General features: G+C 49.7%; 1 protein-coding gene across 1 annotated transcript in view; it reads left to right on the top strand.

Moving 5' to 3' along the window:
* LOC132395131 (Na(+)/citrate cotransporter-like) overlaps positions 1-12,249 on the top strand; it is a 37,208-nt gene extending 24,959 nt beyond the window's left edge. The window contains exons 7-12 of the mRNA XM_059971434.1: positions 192-407; positions 5,217-5,338; positions 8,183-8,304; positions 9,484-9,645; positions 10,616-10,753; positions 12,015-12,249. Coding sequence (XP_059827417.1) covers positions 192-407; positions 5,217-5,338; positions 8,183-8,304; positions 9,484-9,645; positions 10,616-10,753; positions 12,015-12,143 — 889 coding nt within the window. The 3' untranslated portion in view covers positions 12,144-12,249. The remainder of the gene's footprint in view (positions 1-191; positions 408-5,216; positions 5,339-8,182; positions 8,305-9,483; positions 9,646-10,615; positions 10,754-12,014) is intronic.
* Positions 12,250-19,409: the final 7,160 nt, after the last annotated feature.

Below are 19,409 nucleotides of genomic sequence, written 5' to 3' on the forward strand. Positions count from 1 at the left end.
TGAGGCGACCAGAACTGAACCATTCTCCAAGTATATATTTGTGTGTGTGTAGTTAACAGTATCTCTGTTTTTATTTTTCATTTCCAGCATTTGCAGGTTTTGTTTTTAATTTTAAACCTTGAGTGAACAATCTATCCTCATAGGACCTGCTAATAAGATTGATTTTGTTTCCCTCCCCCCCACCCCCACAGTTTTGGGAGGCTGTTGGGGTGCAGGACTGAGCCGTGTCCCAGAGAAAAGGCCGCCTACGGGGTGATCCAGGCAGAGTACCAGAAGCTGGGCCTCATGTCCTTCGCTGAGAAGCAGGTCCTGGGCCTCTTTGCCCTGCTGGTACTCTTGTGGTTCAGCAGGGACCCTGGTTTCGTGCCCGGCTGGGGCACCCTCCTCTTCAACAGGGATGGCAAGGAGTAAGTCCCTGCGAGCTATGTACATACAGTGAAATGTGTTAACAACCAACGTAACCTGAGGGTGTGCTGGGGGCAGCCCGCAAGTGTCGGCACACTTTCAAACGACAATGTAGCATGCCCGCCACATTCGGCATAACAACACCCAGGAAACGTACAACAGCAGACAGGCACCTTTCCACCGAGAGAGGCACCCTTGCACAGACAGGTGGGCCCCCGCATACCCACCACACACACGGAAAGTTAGACTGGGTACGCACCCCACCCCCTGAACTCACCCTGCACACACAGATTCAGAAAGGTAGATGGGGGTTCACCCTCAAATCATCCACACGCACAGGTTGAAGTAGATGCTAAAAGCATTATTTTCAGCCGCTTGAGATGTTGGCTCCATAATGAGCCATCCTAATTTTAGATTGGAGGATTTAAGATTGAGATTATTTTCTCTGAGTTGTGTACCACTGGAGTTGTGGGACGCGAGTTATAAAGTGTACTTAAGGTTGAGATGGAAATATTTTTGACCAGTTTATGAAGATTGTGTTGAATAGCAAAGGAGGATCTAGATTCATGTGGACACTTTCTATATTTCCTGAATAAATATTTCTTTATTTCCTGTGTGCTCATGCTGGCAAGACCCCGGATGTTATTAACCCTGAGAAAGTGACCAGGAGACACTTTGAACACTATGGCCTTGTTGGGCCGAAGGGCCTGTTACCATACTGTATCTATAAAATAAAATGATGACTGATCGTTGAGAGGCAAGAATCTCAGGGGAGCTCCAAATACATGGAATGGGCTCTTGTCTATTTACCTGAGGGTATCTGTCTGGCAGAGTAACTAACAGGAGCTGAGGTCAGGCTAACTGGTCTATAATTTCCTTTCTGCTCCTTTCCTCCTTTCTTAAAGAGTGGGGTGACATCTGCAACTCTCCTGTCCTCTGACACCATGCCAGAGTCCAATAATTTTTGAAAGATCATTACAAATGCCTCGATAATCTCGACCGCTACCACTTTCAGAACCCTAGGGTGCAGTTCATCTGGTGCGGGTGACATATGTACCCTTGGGGCTTTCAGCTTTCTGAGCTATCCCTTGTGATAGTAACTGCACTCGATTCTCGTCCCTCACACCCTTCAACACCTGGCACACTGGTCATGTCTTCCACAGTGAAGACTGATGCAAAATGCTCATTTAGTTCACCTCCCATTTCTTTGTCCCTATTATTATTTCTCCGGCCTCATTTTCTAACAGTTCTAAATCCACTCTCATCTCTCTCATCTTTTCACATTTTCCTGGATTGAACTGCATCTGTAAATCCTGAAGCCAGGTCTACTGTACATGTCCCATTATAACCTACAACAACCTTCTGCTCTATCCACAACACCACCAACCTTCGTGCCAGTGATCTGCTACTGTTCCCCTAGGGATCTGCCTCGTAGCTTGCTTGGCTAGTGCCCTCTGCCCCTGCGTTACAGGAAGAACCTGGAGGCTTTGGAAAGGGTACAGAAGAGGTTACTGCCTCAATTAGAGGCTACGTGCTACAAGGACAGCTTGGACAAATTTGGGTTGTTTTCTCCGGAGTGGCCAAGGCTGAGGGAGATCTGATAGAGGTTTGTAAGATTGAGAGGCATGGGTAGAGTAGACAGGGAAAATCAGTTTCCCAGGGTTGGAGTGTCTGGTGCCAGAGGACAGGCATTGAAGGTGGGGGGGGGGTGGGATGGTGTTCAAAGGTGATGTGTGAGGTTGGTTGTTTTTTACGCACAGATTGATAGGTCTGGGAAGTGTTGCCAGGGATGGTGGTGGAGAAACGTAAAGGCCTTTAAGAGGCTGTTAGGCAGGTGGAAGACGAGACATATGAAGTATGTACGGGCTGGGATAGTAGTGATCCCCTTTAAAGCAAGTGAGAACATCAGACTGAAGTTAATTTAAATCGGTGTCATTGTCAGCACAGTCAATGTGGGCCGAAGAGCCCATTCCGGTGTTGTCCCACTCCCAAGTTCTCTGTTTCCTCGGATCCTTCCTGTCGGAGCGCAGATAGAATCCTGGCTCTCTGCCCCGTGGTAGGGGCTGGGGGGAGATCCTGGAGGCACCCTCCCCCCTTTACAGGACAAAACACAGTGAGTTCTCCTGTGAACCAGGGCAGACCCCCTACCCCACTCCCTGACACCCTCCCCCCTTTACAGGACAAAACATGGGGAGTTCTCCTCTTGTGAACCAGGGCAGACCCCCCAGAATCTGCTCCTCATTACACCTCGCCAGATCTCCTGCCGGACTCTCCCTTTCACCTCAACCAGTGCCTGGCAACGGCTGCTTGGCAACAGCAACCTTCAGCTGCAGAGTTCGTGAGGTGCATGACAAGGAGGCCGTAGCATTGAATAGACCGGGGAGGGACGGCCTCCTGAGCTGGCCCACAGCCAGGCCTCACCTCCGGTTGCCATCGGACCCTGACCTCAGCAGCTCGAGCAGCATCTGAGGAGGCAGAGGACTGGACAGTTCCAAGCATAGAACAGTACCGCACAGGGAGAGGCCCTTCAGCCCACTATGTTGTGCCAAACCAGCTCAGATTCAGATTTATTTATCACATGGAAACATGCTGTGAAAAGAGTCGTTTATGTTAACAACCAACACAACCTAGGGATGTGCTGGGGGCAGCCCGCAAGTGTTACCACACACTCTGACACCAACATGGCACGTCCTCAGTGTTCAGCAGAATGACCCAGAACACAAGCAACACAGTGAAACAAACCCCCTTCTCCATACACACCTCCAGGCTTTAGTCACTGGGCTTTGACTTTGAGACATCCGATCAACCCCAAGACTAGATGATATTGCGACCCCGAATTCCAGGCTCGAACTCCATGCACTCTGACTGATCAGCTCTTTTGTCTCCTCATGTCTCCTACTCAAACACGAGCATCTTATCCTGGGGATTTGGAACAGCCCTAACCCACAGATGTCCTTTGCCACCCATCCATGTTGCTTTCAATTGCGGAGTGGAGGCCTGATTTCTAACTCCCCACATCACTGTCCCTAAACCCTAATCTGACCTCTAACTCCCCACATCACTGTCCCTAAACCCTAATCTGACCTCTAACTCCCCACATCCCTGTCCCTAAACCCTAATCTGACCTTTAACTCCCCACATCCCTGTCTCTAAACGCTACCTGAACCCTAACTCCCCACATCCCTGTCCCCAAAACCCATTGCCATGCACTGAAAAAGTGATAGTTGGAGCCAGTCTCAATGGAGATGGTTGTTTGAGAACATCTTAGAGTCCAATGTTCTTGTTGATGGTTTTATTAATTGTCAGAACCACAGAAGCTAATGTAAAGCAATCTGCTCATTGTGTCCTGACGAAGGGTCTCGGCCTGAAACGTCGGCAGTTCTTCTCCCTATAGGTGCTGCCTGACCTGCTGCGTTCCACCAGCATTTTGTGTGTGTTGTTTGAATTTCCAGCATCTGCAGATTTCCTCGTGTTTGCTCATTGTAGAGCACAGCGGTGTGTTTCACGCCACAGTAGCGCAGCAATTGGCATGACGCTATGATAGATTGGAGTGTTTTGAAGCTCAGTTCTGGTGCTATTCTGTAAGGAGTCTCTGTACACCCTCCCTGGGTGCTCCAAAGACGAACTGCATAGGTTAATTGGTCATTGTAAACTGTCCCGTGATTAGGTAAAGATTACTCGTACAAATTAAGCGAGGCAAATGCAATGTTGGAATTCATTTTGAGAGGACTAGAATGTAAAAGCAAGGATGTGATGCTGAGGTTTCGGTCAGACTGCACGGAGTATTGAGAGCCGTTGTGGGCCTCGTATTGAAGACAAGGTGTGCTGGCATTGGATAGGGTCATGAGAATGAGGCTGGGAATGAGGAGCATTTGACAGCTCTGGCCCAGATGGAATGGAAATGGAGAGGATGTTTCCTACAGTGAGGGACGCTAACCCTAACCCTAACCCTAATGGAAATAGAGAGGATGTTTCCTACAGTGAGGGACGCTAACCCTAACCCTAACCCTAATGGAAATGGAGAGGATGTTTCCTACAGTGAGGGACGCTAAGATCTGCAGCATACAAGGACGTCCCTTCAGAACAGAGAGGAGGAGGAGTTCCTTCAACCAGAGGAATTCATTGCCCCAGATGGCCGTGGAGGCAGAGTCATTGGATATATTGAGGTTGATAGGTTCATGATTAACCAGGCCATCGAAGGTTACGGGGAGAAGGCAGGAGAATGGGTTTGAGAGGGGCAATAAATCAGCCCCGATGGAATAGCAAAGCAGACTCAATGGGCTGAATGGCCTATTTCAGCTCCTATGTCTTACAGTCTTGTAGAACACGAAGGGTACAGCACAGTACAGTTCTTTCACCCCACGATACTGTGCTGACCTACATAGAGCTACTGTGCAATCAATCTAACCCTCCCCTCCTACACAGCCATAACCCTCCCCTCCAATCTAACCCTCCCCTCCTACACAGCCATAACCCTCTCCTCCAATCTAACCCTCCCCTCCTACACAGCCATAACCCTTCAGTTTTCCTTCATTCATTCAAAGAGTCCCTTACATGTCCGTATTCTATCAGCCTCTACTGCCACCCCCAGAAGTGTGTTCCATGTACCCACCACTTTGTGTTTATAAAATAAATACCTCTGACATCGTCCGTAAACTTGCCTCCAATGGATGCCTCTGGTGTTGGTTATTGTTGCCCTGGGAAAAGATGGCCTAAACAACCTGCTGTTCCCATGCCGATCTCTGCCCCGGTTCCCTGGAGAGAGCCCAGCACCCACCAGCCTCAACACTCACCATTTCTGCTTGTTTCAGATATGTTACCGACGCCACCGTGGTGACCTTCATCACGATCCTGATGTTCATCGCGCCTTCACAGAGACCACAGCTGAAGCCCTGGGTGCAGGGCAGGCAGAGCACAGAAGAGGGTATGGCAGGTATGTGCCCGGGAGAGGGGGCTTCTCCCAGCACCCTGGGTGTGTACAGACTGTGATGTTTGTTGGTCTTTGGCAGCACACCCGTGCTCTGTGAATTGACTTTCCTTGTGTCCACTTTCTCTTGCTGCTGTGATTCCATAAGATCCTGTTCTAGGTACAATCTTGTTGATTATATAATGGTGGACCTGAGAGAACAGGGGGATATGAACAGGTTACGTGGATGGGCAAGAATGTTGTTTGTGTGTGCATGCATGTGCGTGCGAGTGTGTATCTATCCAACCATAAGACATAAGAGCAGAATTGGGCCATTCGGTCCATCGAGTCTGCTCCACCATTTGATCATGGCTGATTTACTTTCCCTCTCAACACCACTATCCTGCCTTCACCCCGTATCCTTTGACACTCTTACCAAATAAGAACCTTCAGCCTCTGTTTTAAATATACCCATTGACTCTGCCTCCACTGCCATCTTGGGCAATGAATTCCACAGATTCACCACCCCCTGGCTAAAGAAATTCCTCCACATCTCTGTTCTAAATGGATGTCCCTCTTTTCTAATGAGTCGGCCACTTCCTGGCGACAGCTGACACCAGTCCAGTCCTGCCTACTCCACAAGGGTCCGGAATCACTCCTGACTCCAGCTCCAGCCCTGCCTACTCCACAAGGGTCCGGAATCACTCCTGACTCCAGTCCAGCCCTGCCTACTCCACAAGGGTCCGGAATCACTCCTGACTCCAGTCCAGCCCTGCCTACTCCACAAGGGTCCGGAATCACTCCTGACTCCAGCTCCAGCCCTGCCTACTCCACAAGGGTCCGGAATCACTCCTGACTCCAGTCCAGCCCTGCCTACTCCACAAGGGTCCGGAATCACTCCTGACTCCCTCTCCAGCCCTGCCTACTCCACAAGGGTCCGGAATCACTCCTGACTCCAGTCCAGCCCTGCCTACACCACAAGGGTCCGGAATCACTCCTGACTCCAGTCCAGCCCTGCCTACTCTACAAGGGTCCAGAATCACTCCTGACTCCAGTCCAGCCCTGCCTACTCCACAAGGGTCCGGAATCACTCCTGACTCCAGCTCCAGCCCTGCCTACTCCACAAGGGTCCGGAATCACTCCTGACTCCAGTCCAGCCCTGCCTACTCCACAAGGGTCCGGAATCACTCCTGACTCCAGTCCAGCCCTGCCTACTCCACAAGGGTCCGGAATCACTCCTGACTCCAGCTCCAGCCCTGCCTACTCCACAAGGGTCCGGAATCACTCCTGACTCCAGTCCAGCCCTGCCTACTCCACAAGGGTCCGGAATCACTCCTGACTCCCGCTCCAGCCCTGCCTACTCCACAAGGGTCCGGAATCACTCCTGACTCCAGTCCAGCCCTGCCTACTCCACAAGGGTCCGGAATCACTCCTGACTCCAGTCCAGCCCTGCCTACTCTACAAGGGTCCAGAATCACTCCTGACTCCAGTCCAGCCCTGCCTACTCCACAAGGGTCCGGAATCACTCCTGACTCCAGCTCCAGCCCTGCCTACTCCACAAGGGTCCGGAATCACTCCTGACTCCAGCTCCAGCCCTGCCTACTCCACAAGGGTCCGGAATCACTCCTGACTCCAGCTCCAGCCTGCCTACTCCACAAGGGTCCGGAATCACTCTGTTGGGCAGTTGGTGATGCCTCCACGCTGGCTGTCGGGGCGTTTGTCACCCTTCTCCACTCCGTTACAACGAATTTCATTCCTGGAGCACACCTCCTGGTCGGAGGCTGTCCCAGGGACAGGTCCCATGGAGAGGGGATGGTTTCTCTGCCAACTCTCACTGGGCTTGTCACCTTGAGTTGAGATAATTCTTTGCTGTGGGTGAATTCTCCACTTTGTTCACAACCCACAAAACTTTGGTGTGTTCACATTTACATACACACACATAGATATATAAATGCACACAAAACTCTACTATGGACAGTCCCAGCCCCAGCTGCAAAAGGAGAAGGGTTGGGCATGAGGCTAGTAATCCCATCGCATAAAAACCCAGTGAATAATTCCACTATAGACAGTCCAGGTCCTGGCTGTGAAAGGAGAGGGGTGGGGTATAGGATTAAGAACCCCATCCCTTAAAACGCAGAGCTGCCGAAGCTCCAATGGCCTCATTCCTGGGAGAGGAAGGATCCTTGAAGATGGGCTCCACCTGGGGATAGCTTGCAAGACTGGTTCAGGACACTGGTGAGCAGCCTGTGCCCCAGTCATGGCTAAGAAGAAAGCTCACCCACTCACAGACACACAGTAATAGGGAGAACTTTCAAACTCCACACAGGTAGTGCCAGAAGCCATGATTGAACCAGTGACTCTGGGCCCGTGAGCCAGGGGCACTACCTTGTTATCGAGAGACTGGTTTAGCTGGAGACGGTGTCTCTGGGCCAAGAGGCCATTGGGTTCAGCTTCTTCCTGCTCATTCACGGGTACAGCTGCTGAATCCACACCCAGTCTGTGCTCAGCGATCCAACACCTAAAGATTAACGACGAGTTTTATTTCTCACGTGTACACAGTAAGATGCATCATTTGCCTCAACAGCCAACACAGTCCGAGGATGTGCTGGGGGCAGCCTGCAAGTGTCACCACACTTCCGGTGCCAACATAGAACGTCCATGACTCAGCAACCCTAACCCGTACGTCGTGAGAACGTGGGAGGAAACCCACGCAGTCACAGGGACATACAAACTCCTCGCACACAGCGGCGCCAGGTTGCTGGAGCTGTGGAGTGTTACAGTAACCTCACAACACTGTACCACTGACATCCCAACATCTCTGCTCCGCTCTCCTGTCGTTAACAGCTATCTATTTTTCCTCCCATGGTGCAGCCAGGCAGCAGACGGAGTCCCCCGGCACCCGGCTCCTGGAGTGGAAACTGGTGCAGAAGAAGGTGTCCTGGAACGTGGTCCTCTTGTTAGGAGGAGGTTTTGCCTTGGCCAGGGGCTGTGAGGTAAGGCATTCCTCCACTAACCACATCCCCACCTGTGGCAGTCTGAAACTTTGGTTCTTGGTTCCTAAAACTTCAGGATCAAACAAAAACCAACATAATTATGAGGGGTATAGATAGGGCAAATGCAGGCAAGCCTTTTCTACTGAGGTTGGGTGTGAATAGAACTAGAGGTCATAGGTTAAGGATGAAAGGTGAAATATCCAAGGGGAACATGAGAGGAAACCTCTTCACTCTGAGTGTGGAAGTGGTGAGAGTGTGGAATGAGCTGCCAGCAGAAGGGGTGGATGTTTGGATATGTACAAGGATGGAAGGGGTATAGAGGGCTATGGTCCAGATGTGGGTCACTAGGACTAGGCCAATTAATAGTTTGCATGGACTAGATGGGCCAAAGGGCCTGTTTTTACGCTGTAGTGTTCTGTAACGTCAGACTGAAAGTACGAGATCCTCACTTTGTGATGTCCTTTGGCATCGACCCCATGAGATCTGCTCAATGGGCCTGTTTATGTGCTGCAGTGTTATCATGCTGTGTTGTAATAGTGATCTGTGCTTATAATGCTGCAGCTTTATAAGACTTTTGGAGTACTGTGAGCAGTTTTAGGCCCAATATTTAAGAAAGGCTGTGCTTGCTTTGAAGAGGGCCTAGAGCAGGTTTACAAGAATATTCCCAGGAACGGAAAGGTTAATGTATGAGGAAAGTTTGATAGCTTTGGGTTGTACTTACTGAAATTCAAAAGAATGACAAAAGGGATCTCATTTAAGCCTATCAAATATTGAAAGAGCTGGACAGAGTGGATGTGGAGAGGATGTTTCCTATAGTGGGGGAGTCTAGGATCAGAGGACACAGATAGAGTGGGTGTGGAGAGGATGTTTCCTATAGTGGGGGAGTCTAGGACCAGAGGACACAGATAGAGTGGATGTGGAGAGGATGTTTCCTATAGTGGGAGAGTCTAGGATCAGAGGGCACAGCCTTAACATCTCCTCACTGGACCAGGTCAAATGTACCTGTTTGGATCAGGTGTGACCTGCCCTTGAGTGGGTCAAGCAGATGTGGGACAGGGCAGAGGTCAGGAGGAAAGGTGAGATTGGGAGGAGTGGGTCAAGTTCTGAAAAGCTTTGGTATGTAATATCCCAAATGTAAATGCTGTCAGCAGATAAAACTCTCTTATTTTTCCCTCGCAGGAGTCGGGACTGTCCAGGTGGCTGGGAAACCAGCTGCTGCCCCTGCAGAATATTCCACCGTGGGCCATCGTCACTGTTCTCTGCCTGCTGATCGCCACCTTTACCGAGTGCACCAGTAATGTGGCCACCGCCACGCTCTTCCTCCCCATCCTGGCTTCCATGGTGTGTCCCAACACCCACTCCGAGGGTCCACCAACATCCGGGGAGGAGGGGGGGTCAAACACTCGTGAACAGCAGGGATTGGAACCTACCCACCTCCTCCCTCAGTCGACTACACCACCTACCCACCTCATCCTCTGGTAACCTACCCAGCTCCTCCCTTGGTCTCCCTCAATATTTACCCACCTCCTCCCTCCCCGCCTACCCAACTCATCCCTCCGTCGACTACACCACCTACCCAGCTCCTCGGTCTCCCTCAATATCTACCCACCTCTTCCCTCTCCGCCTACCCACCTCCTCCCTCGGTCTCCGTCACTCCCGCAACAGCCACACAATGCACAGTGGGTTGGTGGTGGGAACCCCTACCTGCATCAGGACTTCCCTCCATGGTCGCTGCTCGTCCCGCTGATGGAGCTGGTCTGGTACTGTGATCACTTTACCCTTCAACATCCTGATGCAATGACGAAGAAGGCGTGGCAGCGGCTAGATTTCACAAGGAGTTTGAGGAGATTTGGTCTGTCACCAAAGTCACATACAAGTTTCCACAGATTTCCTGTGGAGAGCATTCTAACCGGCTGCATCACTGTCTGGTGCAGAGGGGCCACTGCACAGGACCGGAGAAAGCTCCACCCTGGGCACCAGCCTCCCCGCATCTTCAAAAGGTGGTGCCTCGGAAAGGAGGCTCCCATCGTTAGGGCTCTCCATCACCCTGGACGTGCCTTCTCCAACGAAGCAAGATACACACTCAGTGTTTCAGAAACAGCTTCTTCCCCTGTGCCATCAGATTTCTGAATAGACAAAGAACACTACCTCACCACTGCTCTCTGTGTATTTATACCTATATTTCTTGTAACTTGTAGTGATTTTTAATAGAATGCAGCGTTCTGCTAATAATCAACCTGATCCTGATTCTCTGTGGACTCTGACCCCGGGACACGCTTAACCCTGCCACTCTCCCTCTTGCCCCACCCAGGCCTCCCGGATCCGAATGAACCCCCTCTACATCATGATCCCAGCCACCCTCAGCACTTCCTTTGCTTTCATGCTCCCTGTGGCGACCCCGCCCAACGCCATCGTCTTCTCCTATGGCCAGCTCAGGGTCTCTGACATGGTAAGTGCTTGAAAAGGAAGCGGTGGTGGGCTTGAGGTTCCCTGGGACAGGTGGCAGGGAGATTACCCTCACATCTGAACATAGGCACCGGGGCCCGTACGGGGTGCTGACCATCACCGGGGCCCGTACAGTGAGCTGACCATCACTGGGGCCCGTACGGGGTGCTGACCATCACCGGGGCCCGTACAGTGAGCTGACCATCACTGGGGCCGTACCGGTGCTGACCATCACCGGGGCCCGTACAGTGAGCTGACCATCACCGGGGTGCTGACCATCACCTGGGCCCGTACAGTGAGCTGACCATCACCGGGGCCCGTACAGTGAGCTGACCATCACCGGGGCCTGTACAGTGCACTGATCAGCCTCTGGACTGTAGTCATTGTGGAACAGAGGGACAGAAATGATGGCACAAATGGCCAAACTCTCCTCTGCCTTCTCTGCAGTCACATGCCTTCTTCAGCTTCAGCTTCCTGCCCCTCACTGGGGTGGAAGCGTAGACCCCCCCCAATGTGTCCGCTCCCTGGTCCGTTGGCACTGAGTGCCTCATTGCTGGAGGGGCGAGGAGGCTTCGGACAGGGATCAGAGGAGCTGCCGGGATTAGAGGGCACAAGCTGTACGGAGATATTGGACAAACTTGGGTTGTTTTCTTTGGAGTATGGGAGGCTGAGGGGCGACCTGGTAGAACTTTGTAAAGTTATGAGTGGGTGGATAATCGGTCTTTTCTTCCACACAGTGGAAATGTCAAAAACTTGGGCTTAAGGTGAAAGGGATTGAGCTTGTGGTACGTGGCACAGCAACATGGCGGTTACTGTAATGTTTTACAGCACTAGCGGTAAGATCCGGTTTGATTCCTGCCAATGTCTGCAAAGAATCTGCATGTTCTCCCCGTGATCCAGTAGGTTTCCTCCGGGTGCTCCAGTTTCCTCCACACTTCAAAGACGTACAGGTTGGGGTTAGTGAGTTGTGGGCTCGCTGTGTTGGTGCCCCAGCACATCCTTGGACTGTGTTAGCTGTTGACGCAGACAAGATATTTCACTGTACGTAACAAATGAAACTCTGGTCAGACTGGAACAGCCTGGGGTAAGTTACCCAGAAGCTTCCAGCATTCCACTGTCAGTGACCCAGACAACTCAGCTTGCTGCGTCCAGACGACGTCCTGCTCCTCAGGGACTTTCTGGTGTGGGGGACCCTGGCTGGTCACTCTTTGGGTGGGGCAGGGGGTGCAGTACAGATCTTTAATGATTTTTTTATCTCTGTGCAGGTCAAGGCAGGGCTCGCTCTCAACCTGATCGGAGTGGTTTCTGTGATCGTGGCCATCAACACCTGGGGTTGGGCAATGTTTGACCTCAGTACCTTCCCCAGCTGGGCTAACATCACAGACTCAATGTGACAGGCAGCAGAGGAGGTGAATCCCAGCTGGAGGCTCTAGACCACAGACAGTGGATTAATAGGACTCCCTAGATGGACTGGTCAAGGGAGAAAAACCCAGGAGTGGACATCTGACCACGTGCAATGTGCTGACAATACCTGTACCTGTATTCAGTCCAGAGTGACTGATCTCAGTGATTTTTATTGAAATTGATAAAGAGATAGAAATTAACTTTATTAGTCTCACGTGCATTGAAACACACAGTGAATGTGTCGTTTGCAGCAACTACCAGCACAGTGCAAGGATGTGCTGGGTACAGCCCCCAGGTGTCACCATGCCTCTGGTGCCAACGTGGCATGCCCACAATTTACCAACCCTAACCCACACATCTCTGGAAAGTGGGGGAAACTGGAGCAATCGGAGGAAACTCACACAGTCACGGGAAGAATGAAAAGATTCCGATTGATTTATTTATCACCTGTACAGTGGAATGTGTCGTACGTGCTAATGGCCAACACACCGGCAACGTGCCGGGCTCAGACTGCAACTGTCATCAGGCATTCTGCTGCCAACGATGGTTGGCAGCACACAACAAATAGCAAAACAAACCCCTTTCTTCCATCCGTCCATCCCTCCCACCCACACACGGACAGCCCCCAACCCCAGGACAAGCTTCCAGTGGACTGCTGGACATCGGGCCTTGGACATCAGACTGGTAAAGTCAGGCCTTTGGCTGATTGACCTTCAGGCACCTTACAGACGGCCATGGGAATTGAACCTGGATCACTGGTGCTGTAACGTGTTGTGTTACCCGCTGTGACCCAGCTGCCCGCTAGTTAGTGAACCCAATCAACCTGGGCATCATGAAATCCTCTCACTGCAGGGCATGGAGAGCACAAAACCCCCGCATGTCATAACCCCCCTCTTCCCTCTTCCCGAACACTGAGGATGAACACAGTAAAGCTGTTCACATCGGCTGACATCCACAGGTGGTGGGCTGGGCAGACGCGCGGCCTCGTGTTGGACATCGACAGGTGGTGCACTGGGCCCTGGCGCTACCTCACGATCCAGAGAATTGGGTTCAATCCTGACCTCCGACACTGTCTGTGTGGAGTTTGCATGCTCTGGATTCCCTACCCGCCCCTGGGTGCTCCACCTTCCTCTGAAGATGGATGGGTCTGGGAAGGGTTCATGGGGTTGTGGGAAGAATAACATAAGAGCATGGGACCGTAAGATGTAGCAGCGCAATGAGGCCATTTGGCCTATTGGTTAATGTGGGCACGAGGGAATGCAGATCTCCCTTCCCAGGTCATGGACACAAACCGTCCTTCCAGGTGAGGCTGCACTTCACCTGTGAATCTGTCGGGGGTCACTACCATGTTCACTGCTCCTGATGTGGCCTCCTCTACACTGGTGAGTCCCGTCGTAAACGGGGCGAAAGCTTTTTTGAGCACTTCTGTCCACCTGCCAAGAGCGGGACTGCCCAGCGGCCAGACATTTTAATTCCAATCCCCACTTCCATTCCAACATGCTGCTCCACAATGATGAAGCAACACCTCATATTCTGACTTGGTAGCCTCCAACCTGATGGCACAAACATCGATTTCTCCAACTTGTGGTAATTCTTTCCCTCTCCCCCTCAATTCCCCTCTCTGGTCTTTCACCTGTTCACCTCTCCCTGGTGCCCCTTCTCCTTCTTTCTCCTATGGATAACTCTCCCACTCTCCTCTCCTATCAGATTCCTCCTCCTTCAGCCCTTTGGCTTTTTCACCTATCAACTTCCAGCTTCTTACTACATCCAATCTCTCCCCCCCCCCACTCACCTGGTTTCACCTATCACCTTCCAGCTTTTCCTCCCCGTCCCCCACTTTTTAATTCTGATACCTTCCCCCTTCCTTTCCAGAGCTGCTGAAGGGTCTCAGCCCAAAACATCTTTTATTCTCCTCCGTCGATGCTGCTTGACCTGCTGAGATTTGCCTCTCCTGTGTTGTTTGGGATTACTGGAGGATTAATATATATTAGCTTTGTTTGGTCAAAGTTCAAAGTAAATTGATTATGAAAGCACCCACACATCACCAAATACAACCCTGAGGTTCATTTTCTTGTGGCATTCTCAATAAATCTATAGAATAACAACCGTAACAGAATCACTGAAAGATACCAAATTGGGCATTCAACCAGTGTGCAAAAGACATCAAATTGCAAATACAAAAATAAATAAATAAACAATAAATATCAAGAACCTGAAATGAAGGTCCTTGAAAGTGAGTCCAAAGTCCTTGAAGTTCTTCCCTTTGGTTCAAGAGTCAGACGTACACAAGTACATCAAAACCAATTGAAAGAGTACAGAGAAAATTTACAAGGATGTTGCCAGGGCTTGAGGACCTGAGTAATAGGGGAAGGTTGTAGGTTAGGACTTTATTCCCTAGAGGGGAGGAGTGTAAACACGAACAAGTTTTCTCCGCTGAGATTGGGTTAGACTAGAACTAGGGGTCATAGGTTAAGGGTGAAAGGAGAAATGTTTAAGGGCACCACAAGGGAAAAACCTCCTCACACAGGAGGGTGGAAGTGTGGAATGAGCTGCCTGCACAAGTGGGGGGTGCAGGTTTGACTATGACACTGAAGAGAAATTTGGATAAGTAGATGGATGGGAGGGGCATGGTCCCGACGCAAGCCAGTAGGACTAGGCCGGGGGTCGGCAACCTGCGGCTCCCGAGCCATTTGTGGCTCTTTCACCTCTGTGCTGCGGCTCCCTGTGGCTTTGGGAAATAATTGGTCAGTATTTAATTAAAATGTATTTTATGTTAGTTTGTTAGCTTTTGAAATGTAATTCTAAATTTGAAGATTATGGTGATCTTGTACAATCTAAGTGTGGCGACACATTTCCTGGCACATCCGAAACGGCTCACAATTAGCCAGCATTCCGGCTAAGGGAGATAGCCTACGGGGGTTTGTGAGTACGCGTCTTTTGCAGCATCTGCGTCCATGGGGGCTGGGTTGAGGGAGGCTTAAAAGCAAGGCTGTTTAGTTCGAATAAAGTTATTCGACTGCAGTTTACTGACTGCGTGAGCACACCGCTACAACGTGTTTTTATCGCTATTAATATACGTCACCACTGCCAATACCTGACACCCGCCAGTGCGCGATTTCTTTAATTTTTCGATCCAAGGTAAGCCAACTATGGAGAATTCTAAAAAAAGAAAAGTGACTGAAGAAAACAGAACGTTTAATGATACGTGGACAGATTCATTTGCTTTCACTGTTGACGAGACTGGTTTACCGGTATGCTTAATATGCAATGAGAAACTAGCAAACAACAAAAAGTCAAATGTCGCAAGGCATTTCCAGAGTAAACACGCAGCCTTTGCTCAAAAATATCCGGATGGAGATGAGAGAAAAAAAGCCGTTTCGGAACTGATGCGGAAGGTTGATCTGAGCAAAAATCATTTCCAGAAATGGATGAAGTCTGGAAAATCAACGACATACGCCAGTTATATTGCCGCTCAGGAAATAGTCAGGCACGGGAAGCAGTTTACAGATGGTGAATATATAAAAGAATCTTTCATTAAGATTTCAGAACATCTATTCACGGACTTTAAAAACAAGAGTGAAATTGTGCAGAAAATCAGGGATATGCCCCTCTCTGCAAAGACTGTCAAAGACAGAACCATAAAAATGGCAGAAGACATCACAAGACAGCAAATTAAAGACATCAATTCAGCTGTGGCCTACTCGATTGCCTGTGACGAGTCTAAAGACAAAGGTGATATTGAACAAATAGCGTTGTTCTGCCGGTATGTAAACTCTGCCGGGCCTCAGGAAGAACTGATTGAGTTGATACCTCTAAAAGACCAAACACGGGGGGAGGACATCTGTGAGGCTGTCTTGAATTGTTTAAGAGCCAAAGGAATAAAGACCACCCATCTGGTGTCAGTAGCTACTGATGGGGCTCCGAATATGACGGGAACGCACAAGGGATTTGTGGCTTTACTGCAGAAGTCGCTGGACAGAAAGCTGCTGACTTTTCACTGCATCTTGCACCAAGAGGCACTGTGCGCTCAAACATTTCCTCCGGAATGCACAGAAGTAATGGATGTTGTCATTCAGATTGTCAATAAAATAATGGCAAAAAGTTTAAATCACCGTCAATTCCGTTTGTTACTGGACGAGATGGAAAGCGCATATTCTGATCTCCTGCTGCACAACAAAGTCCGGTGGCTGTCCAAAGGGGAGGTGCTGAAACGCTTTGTCGCATGTCTGGAAGAAGTGAAAACTTTCCTGGGCAGCAAAGGGCTCACCTTTCCTGAGCTGGAACAGCCAGAGTGGCTGGAAAAGCTACACTTCATGGTAGACATGACAGCGCACCTGAACACACTGAACACAGCTCTTCAGGGGAAAGGACGCACAGCCCTGCACATGTTGGAGGATGTTTTGGCATTCGAGCGCAAGTTGACAGTGCTTGCCAGAGATTTACAGAAAGGCACTTTGTCTCACTTCCCCAATTTGAGAGAGTTCAAACAAGGTCACGACATGATAATTTCGGAGTATTTACATTCTGCAATCATCGCAATGCAAACATCGTTTGGGAAACGCTTCTGTGAGTTCAGAGAGGAAAAAAACACATTATCCTTCCCGGTCACTCCCTTAAGCATCGATCCTTCCCTACTGAATACGACTGCATTGGCAGGTGTGAGTCAACCTGATCTTGAGATGGAACTGGCCGACATAGCCGACAAAGACATATGGGTGTCCAAGTTTAGACGCTTGACAGCAGACCTTGAAGATGTTGCCCGTCAGAAGGCCGTTCTTGCTCAGAATCACAAATGGAGTGGTATTGAAAACCTCCCTAAACCGGACAAACTTGTGTTCGAAACATGGAATGCTATGCCCGACATTTATGTAAACATGAAAAAGTATGCACTTGGAGTCCTGTCGATCTTTGGATCCACATATGTATGTGAGCAGGTGTTCTCCAACATGAACTTTATTAAAAACAAACATTGCGCACGCCTCACAGATGACAGCTTGCGATCCTGTGTAAAGATGAAGGTGACATCATACAGCCCTGATGTGCAGATGCTGTGTGCTGAGGTCCAGGAGCAGAAATCCCATTAACCAAGTATGATAAATATTTTAATTGCCTATTATTTTATGTATATTCATATTTTTTCATTGTTCAGTGAAATAGTCCTTTTATTTTTCAGGCTGACAGCTGGCTGATGTTATTTTTGGTTTGCTGCTGGCGGCAAATTTAAGTTTGGCGTTTTTCATAAATACAAGAAGGACTCAAATAGACGTTGAGTATTTTACTTAAAAGTAACCTTCAACCCAACGTCTTTTTTTCGGAGTTCAAAATGTTTTTGTTGCATGCAGAAATGTAATTTCGTTTTCTCTGCAGGAGTTCATCAATTTCATAAATGCAACACATTATAGTTTGTTTATACATAGCATAAAGGCAAAAAAAACGTTGTATGCAGTGTTATTTCATTTTAAATGTCAAACGGGTTTTGCGGCTCCCAGTGTTTTCTTTTCTGTGGGAAACGGGTCCAAGTGGCTCTTTCAGTGGTAAAGGTTGCTGGCCCCTGGACTAGGCAGATAACATTTCAGCACAGACTAGATGGGCTGAAGAGCCTTTTACAGTGCTGTCGTGCTCTATGAAACACAGAGAAAGATGCATTATCTGCATCGATGACCAACTCTGTCCGAGGGCAACCCACAGGTGTCACCATGCTTCCTGCACCAACATTGCATGCCCCCAACTTACTAATCCTAACTCGAGTGGGAGGAAACCTGAGCACCCGGAAGAAACTCACGCAGTTGTGGGGAGAACGTACAGACAATGGTGGGAATTGAACCTGGGTCGCTGGTGCTGTTGAGCGTTATACTAGGGCTATTCAATAGTCCTAACCTATTCAACCTTTCCCTACAGTCATACTACAGCAAAAACAAAACAGGCCCTTTGGCCAATCTAGTCCATTCTGGCCTGATTTTCTGCCTAGCCCCACTGACCTGCACCTGGGTCATAACCCTTCACATCCATCCCATCCATGTACCTATTCAAATGTCTCTTAAATGTTGCAATTGAACCCACTTCCTCTGGAAGTTTGTTCCATCCTCTGAGTGAAACAGTTCCCCCTCATCTTCCCCTTAAACAGTTCACCTTTCACCCTTAGCCCATGACCTCTGGTTCTAGTCGCTACCAAGACTGAGGCCAGCATAGATCAGACAGCACGATGTTCAACTGTACTGTCATGGGTATATTTACCCAGGATCTAATTTCAAAGAATATTCTGCTTATGCAGCAGCACAGTGCGTTATAAACATAAATTACATACAATTAGCAAGAATTATACATAACCCTCAGGACAAAATAAACATAATGACATCAGTTCAAGTTGATGGAAAAAGTTGTTGTTGAACTTTGAGGTGTGGGTCTCACGCCCCTGTACCTCCTGCCTGACGACAGTTTGCAAAAAGCTGTTGTCGAACGCTGAGGTGTGGGTCTCACGCCCGGGTACCTGCCGTATGACAGCAGCATTGAGAAAGGGGCACGGCCCAGATGGGGGGAGTCTCTGGTGATGCATGTCACCTCTTGTGGATGTCCTTCACGATGGGGAGAGCCATACCCATCATGGACATGACTGAGTCCCACTGCTTTCTGCATCCTCATGAACTCAGGAGATTCTGCAGATACTGGAAATGTTCAGCAACACACATAAAATGCTGGAGGAACTCTGCAGGTTAGGCAGCTTCTATGGAGAGGAATAAACAGTTGATGTCCGGACCCGATGAAGGGTCTCGGCCCGAAACGTTGACTGCTTATTCCCCTCCGTAGATGCTGCCTGACTCACCGAGTTCCTGCAGCATCTGGTGTGTTACTCTCTGCAGCCTCTTGTGAACCGGTCCTGTGCAGTGGAGCCCCCATACCAGGCTGCGAAGCAACTAGTTAGAATGTTCTCCATCAAACCTCTGCAAAGTGTGTGAAGATGCTGGCATACCTTCTCCATGGTTGTATCGATGTGCAGGGCCCAGGATAGATCCTCTGAGATGTTACCACCCAGGCATATGGAGGGACAGTACAGGTTTGAGGGGCCAAATGGCCTAATTCCTGCACCTTTCCCTGTAGAGAGATGGCCAGTATGTGGAAAGGTGGGGGAGTGTGAAGCAGGGGCTGGTAGGTGATAGGTAGATCAGGTGAAGAGGGAACTGTACCCCAGGGAAGAGAAGGCACCCTTAGAGTCTGTACCCTGGGAAGTGTTAGTACCAAAATGTAATTACATTCATTTT

Source organism: Hypanus sabinus, chromosome 6 (genome assembly GCF_030144855.1).
Source record: "Hypanus sabinus isolate sHypSab1 chromosome 6, sHypSab1.hap1, whole genome shotgun sequence".
In the NCBI taxonomy this organism is placed as follows: domain Eukaryota; kingdom Metazoa; phylum Chordata; class Chondrichthyes; order Myliobatiformes; family Dasyatidae; genus Hypanus; species Hypanus sabinus.